General features: G+C 31.3%; 1 protein-coding gene across 1 annotated transcript; it reads left to right on the forward strand.

The window, feature by feature from the left end:
* Positions 1-4982: 4982 nt before the first annotated feature.
* LOC121227594 (uncharacterized oxidoreductase At4g09670) lies at positions 4983-6997 on the forward strand. Its single transcript, XM_041110573.1, has 2 exons — positions 4983-5989; positions 6186-6997. The coding sequence occupies exons 1-2, from the start codon at positions 5528-5530 to the stop codon at positions 6804-6806; spliced, it is 1083 nt and encodes a 360-aa protein (XP_040966507.1). The 5' UTR covers positions 4983-5527; the 3' UTR covers positions 6807-6997.
* The last annotated feature ends 2683 nt before the right edge of the window (positions 6998-9680 follow it).

A 9680-nucleotide genomic window follows, 5' to 3' on the forward strand; every position in this document is an offset into this window, starting at 1 on the left:
GCAGCAAAAGGGACCAAATAAACAAAACCAACAATTAGATTATTTGCTTCTTCAAAATGATGGGTGGATGATGGATGAGACCATATAACACCCATACTTAACCCGATTGTTAGGTTCAAACTACGAGATGCCACATTTGTTGCTGGAGCAGCTACGATTTCAATTGCACTTAAATTCGACAATTTATACATACTATAAGTTCATTACATCATTAAACATGCTATATAAGCAATTCTAGATTAAATCGAGCTTATGAAAACTCTTTCAATAACCCGAGGTCAGTTGAGGACTAACTTGTAAATTTTAAAACTATTGAGTTGATGTTGCAACTTGGGGGTTCCAGGTCGCGATGCCACTCATTGTCCATTCCTCGTCATGAAGTTAAGGACCCGACGTCGTGACATGACTAACTATTTTATAAGGTCCATATGGTACCAATTCACAACACCTAAAATAGTTAATAAGTACCAATGATCCAATTACATATCATTACACATCATTAATATTCAAGATCATAATTCCATACCATTTCATCATCAATTCATATTACAAATCATTTAACAAGTTATAACATACTTGTTTCTATTATATTCAATTTAGTCCAGTTCTCGACATTCAATATCATCTGTATAAACAAATCATGTGATAGTAATACACTTTCCTCAATCGATATATTTGCACAATCACATGTATGTATATATGCATATTATATGTATATATTTATGTATTGAGCTCGAATCATAAAAGTATAAACAATTAAGTGTTCTGCTATTTGTTTAAAACTCTAGCTTTCCTTCTTTAGTGATGCTGACATCGTCTTTAACTAGATTCGATAATTCAATAAAAAAAATCAGTTTACATCCAATCATATTCAAATGCATAGCCACTCATATTTCACATTTTATTCAATTTAGCCCCTATATCTAGGATACTCGTATTTTTCAATGTCTAACATCGAATCAAAATCTAATTTCATATCTTTCATAGGAACTTATGTTTCATCTATAGCATATTTCAAGAAATTTTCAATTTATTAATTTAGCCCTAATCAAGTTAACTAACAAGTTCATTTACTTTTTAATTTAGTCATTATCATAATCTAGCTTACTAATTATCAATTCTTCAAGTTTAAGCCTAATTCATGAATTTCAAAAACTGACATTGAACGAGTTGATACATGGGCTAGCTAATTCAAGTTCCCATGATCATAAATCTATAAAAATTTCAAGAAAATAGCTTAGTTACTTGTTCAATTGTTGTTGAATGCTTGGACTAAACTTAAGATTTTTTTCTTTTCTTCACGCTAGACGATAGAATGAAGAAGATAAGAATGTTTCATCTTTCATTCCACTATCTAGCATATATATTAATTAATGTTAATTAACCTTGTTTAATTAATTAATTTAGCCATTATTATACATAATTTAATTCTTAATTAAACTAAGTGGGATCCATCATCATCATCACCCATTATTCATGTTACTCAATGGTTAAATAATCATTTTGGTCATTTGGATAATTGCTATCTAGGTTCTCAAGCATTTTTAGATTAAAACTCAACAGCGGTTGAACTTCTACAATTTAGTTCATGAGCTTTAATTAATTATTTTCTCGGTTAAATTACTTAACCAAACTTTAACATATTTTATTAATAACTTCATTAATCTTTATATTTCATCATTACGGACTTGATTTATGGAAATAAGGTTCTGAAACTGTATTTTCTGACACTACTTAAATTTGGGTCGTTACACCCACGGTGAGTTGAGTCTTGGCCTTGATGAACTTGATCCGCGACTCGGTCAGTCTGGTGAAACTGCCATGGCCCATTTGTTCCAAGTTGCCTTTAAGGGATTCTGCCTCAAGGCTGACGAGGTAGATGTTGGGAAGGGAATTGATGCCGAAGAGTTTGAATAAGAATTGGGATTCGCAGAACTTAAAGTCGTAGAACAACAGCTTGGTGTTAGAGCCATTTGGTTGCGATGAAAAAATGCACAAGGCGAAGTACTTAATGAGCTCACGGAGGCTGAGGTTGGTTTTATCATGGAGTTGGATGGTGTCGAAGATTATGAGATAGGAGTAAGGTGTAACACCTCTCACTCGACCCAATTGTCAGATTTGAGCTATGGAGTATAGTCATGTCGAAGCAATTACAGTCATCTAGTCAACATACATGCATTATACATGTTATCGAGTGTTAATCATACCCAAAATATGATAAACAATCATTTCTAGGTCTTAATCGAGATTACGAAAGCTCTTTATTGACTCGAGTACGAAATAGGACCAAATTGTAAAGTTTTAAAAGTTCAGAGTCAATGTTGTGACACCATCAATTACACATCGGGATATACCAAAATAGTATGTTATGTCCAATAACAGGCTACTTGATGTCACGATGTTAGTTACTATCAGTCGGCGTTACGACGACGAAGAGTGATCATCAAGACGATGACTCTATTTTTTTGTAAAATGAACCATTTGGTACCTATTTTAATGCTTCCAACCATACCTAACATTTTATACATCAAATACCAAATTCAATTAGTCCAAAACATACCCCAAAACCATACCAAACAAGTTTAAACATTCAACTCAATTTCACCAATTAAGTTTAAGCATTTCATTTCCATGGCATACATCTCTATCAATTATCCAAATACCTAACATTTACCTATACCAAACCATTCTAAAACATGCCAATTTATATGTCATACATACCTTAAACATAATAGTCAAAGTATATCCATTCAACTAGGCATCACAAATGTCAAATCATGCATTTTTAAACTAGTTGTAAAACCAACAACTAGATCACATCTATATACCAAGTTTAATAAGTTACTCAGATCACAAAGACTTATATTCATCAAGACACCTATATACATGCCACAACCTTAGGTTTTAAAATGATCAAACATCTATCAGTTCAATGATAGGACAGTAAGAGCTTCGAACGATCTAGCTTGACGCATTCCGCAAGGTGACGATCTACAGGAAAAGGGAAAATAAAAGGGGTAAGCATATACGATACTTAGTAAATTCATAGGTATTAAACAACAACTTACCTTAACTTTCAATTAAACACAATAAGCTGCTAAGCTTGACATTATTTGGCTAGACATGACAATTCATGACATCAACAAGGTGAGTTTAAAAATATAATCAAACCATGTAATATCACAAGTATTTAAAATGTCATTTCGTGTCATAACAAGTAACAAACTCAAATCTCATTCAATCCAAAAGTAGTGTAGTCGTACACACACATATATATATCAAGGATTTGTACTCAAATCGTTCAATAATCTTTCATTTGAATATCAGGCTTAATTCATCTCATCTCATTTCAATTTCTTGTTTCATTTAGCACGTTTTGTCCGATGAACCCTAGTAAACGGACTCGGATACACAAGTATCTTTGATACACTAGTTGCTCGTTCGAGCTAAGTATACTTGTGTTAGGTTACCAGTCCAAACTAAATCTTTATAACGACTCATCTGTTTGCTTATCCAAGCTGAAATTATACTTGTCAATTTACATGTTCGAGCTAAACCTTTAAAACGAATCAGGTTACCAATCTAGGCTAAACCTGTGTCACGTGTATCTTTGAGTCCGTAACAAATGATGGATCTCAGTAATCATCTAAAGTCAGTCCATACAAGTGTGAACAATGCCCTATTGGCATTCCAATCATATCCTAACATTTACTAAATTCACCCGGGCAGCTTTTAATACATTTAAACATTTATTTACAATTTAGTCCAACTCTCACCTTTTATATCAACTTACCACAATCAATTCACAATCAAGCATAAATACACAAATAAAATACATAATAATTTAAGCACAATTATACCATATGAACTTACCTGAAAAAATAACAAACAAGTCGAATCTTCAAGGACTATTTGACAATTTTTTACTTTCCCCCGATTATCCCCGATTTAATCCAATTCTTGATCTCAACAATTATTTTAGAAATTTCGTCAATACCAAATATTTCTATATCATTCCATGATATGCATGAACCGATTTAATTCTATTTTTGAATGTCCCTTAGGTTTTACATTTTATTTAATTTAGTCTCTGAAACCGAAATAACAATATCTTTCAATTTTGAGCCTCGATTTTAAAACCGATCTCAATTACATCCTTTAGAGACCCTCTACTATATATTATTATTGAAATTTCATATAAATTTCACATTTTATTCACTATGGTCCTTTTAAACAAAACTAATTATTAAACTTTACAATCTAGTTCTTTTTCACATCTAAGCTTAAAATCTATCAATTTAATATCAATTTCTTCAAAAAATAATCAATAAAAACTTTCAAAAGTTTTAATAGATTTATAAATTAATACATGGGCTAGCTAAATTAAGCTCCCATGACCTCAAAAACATAATAATTATAAGAGGAATTACCTTACAATTTAGGACTGAATACTAAAGCTTCAAAAGGGTTTTTCTTTCTTTGGTTTTCTGGCAAGCAAAAATGAAAGGAAGAAGATGAAAAACTTTAATTAATTTTTGGCTCTCATACTTAGTTTATAACTAATTAATTACTTAATTATCTTAATTAAACTTAATTAACTAAATTTAATCATCATTGATTAAAATAAGTGGAATCTTCCATCATTTCCCACTAACACATTATAATTTGGTTTAATTGTCATTTTGGACTTTTGACTAATTGCAATTTAAGTCTTTAAATCTTTGACCAATTTAAAAGCTAACGATAAGACTTTTACAATTTAGTCTTTATATCCTAGTTAAATAATTAATAGGTAAAATTGAAGGATCAAACATTAATAAAATTTTATACCAACTCCGTAAATATTTTTATTTAATATTTACAGATTCAGTTTATGGAAATAGTTCTAAAACTGACTTTTCTGATACCACTAAAAATCAGATAATTATAAAAGGTGAGAGGTTTGAGAGGGCTTGATGAATTTTGAGATGGTTTGATTGTTTAAGTGGATAACACCCGATTCTTATTGCGATTGAAGGGTTAAAAGATCAACTACTAGCTCCAATTCCAGTTAAGCTTTTGAAATTACAAGAGAGAAATGGAAATGATGAAGAGATGAATATAAGAAATTGCCCTTTTCTGGGAAATTAATTCAATGGCATGTAAATATAAATTCACACGTGGTAGCACGGTCAGCATTCCATAGAGGTACAGTCAACATTTTGTTTGGAGTTTAATGGAGGAGTGAACAAAATGCTCAAAGTTTCTAACCGCAGTGCTTAAATTGAAAAAAATAATTTTAAAGTGACCTAAATAGAAAGGAGGTAATTTTAGAGAGATTATTTGGGGATTTTACCCAAAATATATCTATAGCAAAGTGTATAATTATCTGTAAAAATAGAAATGAAATGCCCCGTAAAAAGTAAGTAAAAGATGTTGTCTTATCTGATTCATTTACGTCACTCTTCTGTCAGACTTCATCAAACAAAGCAAAGCAATAGTGTCCGTTCATCAATTATATCACTTATCTCTCTTCCTCCCCCCGACAATGACTCACACTCCAATCAGGTTTGGAATCATTGGCTGCGCCGGGATAGCCCGCAAAGTCTCCCGAGCCATCCTATGTGCACCCAACGCCACTCTCTCTGCCGTCGCCAGCCGCTCCCTCCACAAAGCCGCCGATTTCGCCAAGTCCAATGGCTTCCCCCCTGAAGCCAAGATCTACGGCTCTTACGAATCCCTTTTGGACGATCCTGACATCGACGCCGTTTATATGCCCTTACCCACAACCCTTCACCTCAAGTGGGCTGTATTGATAGCTCAGAAGAAGAAGCATTTGCTAACGGAGAAGCCCGTGGCTCTCAATGTGGCAGAGTTTGATGAGATAGTAAGGGCTTGTAAGGAAAACGGGGTTCAGATTATGGATGGGACCATGTGGATGCATCATCCAAGGACCCGCAAAATGGAGGAGTTTTTACAAGATAAGCAGCGCTTTGGTCAACTTAAAACTGTAAACTTCTCTTTCATAACCTTCTTTTTTGTTATGCATTTACCATTTCTGTTCATAACTTTTTTGTTATGCATTTACCATTTCTGTTCATAACTTAAGTTTACTCAGATTGACATCTAATTCCGTTTTGCTGCAGTGTATGACTTATCTTATGATGGAATGACAATGTTATTTTAATAACCTTGGCCTTCCTCAGGTGAACAGCTGCTTCACATTCTTTACCGACCTCGATTTTCTCAAGAACGACATCCGTGTGAAGCCCGATCTCGACGCACTTGGTGCTCTCGGTGATGCGGGGTGGTACCGGATCAGGTCGATCCTGTGGGCAGCCGACTACGAGCTGCCCAAGACCGTAACAGCCTTGCGAGGAGCTGTTCTTAACGAAGCAGGGGTGATACTAGATTGTGGGGCTTCAATGCACTGGGAGGATGGCAAAAAAGCAACCTTCCATTGCTCTTTCTTAACTAGTTTGACAATGAATATCACTGCTATAGGAACACATGGAACCTTGCACCTCACGGATTTCGTCATTCCTTACCAAGAGCAGGAGGCCTCTTATACTGCATCCGCGAAACCCGGATTCAACGAACTCGTAACAGGATGGGAGCCGCTTCCGAGCGAGCATACGGTTACCGTCGATCTGCCCCAGGAAGTATGCATGGTGAGGGAGTTTGCTACCTTGGTTCAAAACATTAAAAAGAAGGGCGCGAAGCCGGATATGAAGTGGCCTACGATCAGCAGGAAGACACAATTGGTTTTGGATGCTGTCAAGGCATCCATTGAGAAAGGTTTTGAACCTGTTGAAATTGTCAATTAATGTGGTATAATCTATCATTTTTCAATTTTCTTGTATCCTGAGAGTGAGAGTTTTGCATCAAACGTGAACTTCATTCAGTGGGTAACTCCAAACTATTTTGGTTTGTGCAATAATAAACCAGAGGACAACCTCAGAATGCCAGGTTGGAATTATGGATTTTGATAATAAACTATTTAAGAAATGTAGCTTAATTTTATGAATTTGTTAATGCTTCGAGTACTTTTAAATTCGATAAATTCATAGTTTTATATTTGCATTATATTGATTTTACAATTAATTTATACATTTTATTTTTACCATTTATATAATAATGAAATTCAAATCTAAGTTTTCAAATCCATATTCTCAAACCTCAGCTTAAAAAACTTTCAAATCTTTTACATTTTAACTCTTGTTAATTTATATAAAATATATTTAAATTACTTTTTCATGTAATATAAAATAATAATTTAAATTAATCACTTTATGATCACTTGTTATTTTATTATCTTTATAATCTATGATTGATTTTAATTTCAACACTACAATACCTAATTTCATTGTTGTAGAAACTAATTTAATTGGTACTTGTTTTTATTCTTTTAAAAATCAATCTCATTTCTTTGAACTTTAAAACGTGCAAAATAGGGATATTGTTCATAGGTTGAGCTACCCGTTCAGACCTGAACGTTCGCTCGAAATTTAAGAGAATTTGGTGATGAAACTAGTAGAGTAGGAGTTGTCTTCTCGTCAACTTACTAACATTCACCTCTATCAATTAGTCTTGTCCAAGCTTAGATAAAAAATTTCATATTTCCAACTACTATAAATTCAATTTTTACTTTAAAATTTAATTATAAAAATATGTAATTATTAATATAAAATTATATATTTAATAATTATTGATATTTAAATTGTAAAATGAGTGAGTCGGTCGGATTGTTTGAACTTGAATTTTTGTTGAATCAAGCTACGATCTGATCCATAAATAGTTCTATTATGAACATAGGTTACATCTATAATTAATAAATGTAAAATACAATGATCATCATCATTTAAGTCTATAGTATTTATATAGGACTCATCTATTAAATATGAAAATCAATATGTGAATGGTGATTAAACATGCATTAAATAATAATGAATGAAAAATAAAAGAGCCGAGCCAAACCCAACCACATAATATTGCTTCATGTCATTTTTTAATTAATTGTTTGTAATTTTATGATTAAAATTATTTTATAATTTAGAAAATTTGTTTCATACACAATTAGTGGAGTGGGTGGCAAATACCCTTTTGAGTATAGTAAAATAACAAAAAAAAAATAGATATTTAAAAAAAAAGATGTGTAACCTTTAGAGTTGTTCATGGGTTTGGTTGGACTCAACAAGACTTGATTTTAAGAAAATTCCAAGACTTGAGCATGAGCTTAACCCGTCCAAAAAGCTTACATTACTATTTTAACAAATAATGATATTATAATATATATTTTTGTATTAATATAAATATAATTTTATAATTAAAATAAATAATTTTTTTTTAAAAATTCATTTTATTTAAATTCAAGTGGGATCTAATCGATCTAATTGGACTAAATGAGTCACCTAATCTATGAACAACTCTAATAGTAATATTTAAACCTTATTTAGAGAAGTTTTGTTGATCCCGAAGCAAAGATAAACATAGAGTGTGGAGCTTCACTAGAGTGAGAAGATGACAAAAGTGCGACCTTTCATTACTCATTTTTATCAACTTTGACAATCGATATCACTACTACTATAGGAACATACGAAACTGCATCTCATAAATTTCATTGTTCATTATCAATAGCATAGTATCCTAATGGTTGTAAGATCATTAGATGGAAATAAAGATCTATTTCACTTTATGATAATGATGAAAAGTTTCTTAGTTATGAAGTACCATATCTAAGAGTTATATGAACATTGATGTATCTTGCAAACAACATTCGATTTGATATGGTATTTATTGTAAACTTGTTAGTAAAATTTAGCTCTTTTCTAACACGTAGATATTAGAATGGAATTAAACATATATTTAAATATCTCAAAGAAACCATTGATATGTGGTTATTTTATTCAAGTGATTCATCTCTATAAACTAGCTATGCTAATGTTAGATATTATCAAATCTACGTAAATGTCAATATCAAATAAGATATTTATATATATGTGGAGGTACTACCATATCCAAGTGTTCAACAAAACAAACATTAATTAGTTTGAAATAATTAAAATAATTGAAATATTAAAATATATCAACTCAAAGATATAATGTGATATTGCTATTAGAGGAAGTTTGAAATATGTTATATTCTTTTCCTTTAACCAAGATTTTGTCCTACTAGCGTTTTTCGTAAAGGTTTTTAACGAGACAACTGTAATAACCCAAAATTCACGGGCATCGAAAAAGTATAATATCGGGCCTCCGTCTTAGTAAATTGAGTCCGAAAATAATTATTAGAAATATTTACGAGACTAGTTGTGTGTTTAATTAAGTTTTAGATAGATGAATTTAATGTAATTAAGAATAATTAGGAAAAAGGAATAAATTGAATAAATGGTAAATGTTTAATTATAGATCAAAAGAAAATAAGAGGGACCAAATGGGCAATTAAGCCACATTTGGAAGTTGAGGCGGCATAACATTGTAAAAATCTTAGATTTTTATATTATTTATTTCTATAAATATATAAATTAATTATAAAGGATATTATTTAATTAATTATATTATAAATATTATATTAAGAAATAAATTAAATAAAGACAAATGTATGGTGATATTTAATACAAGTGTATTAATAAAATACATACATTTGTAATACTTATATTTAATTACTAAATAGATATTTGTTTTAATTATTATATTAAAGT

Source organism: Gossypium hirsutum, unplaced genomic scaffold (assembly GCF_007990345.1).
Source record: "Gossypium hirsutum isolate 1008001.06 unplaced genomic scaffold, Gossypium_hirsutum_v2.1 scaffold_1111, whole genome shotgun sequence".
Classification (NCBI taxonomy): Eukaryota; Viridiplantae; Streptophyta; class Magnoliopsida; order Malvales; family Malvaceae; genus Gossypium; species Gossypium hirsutum.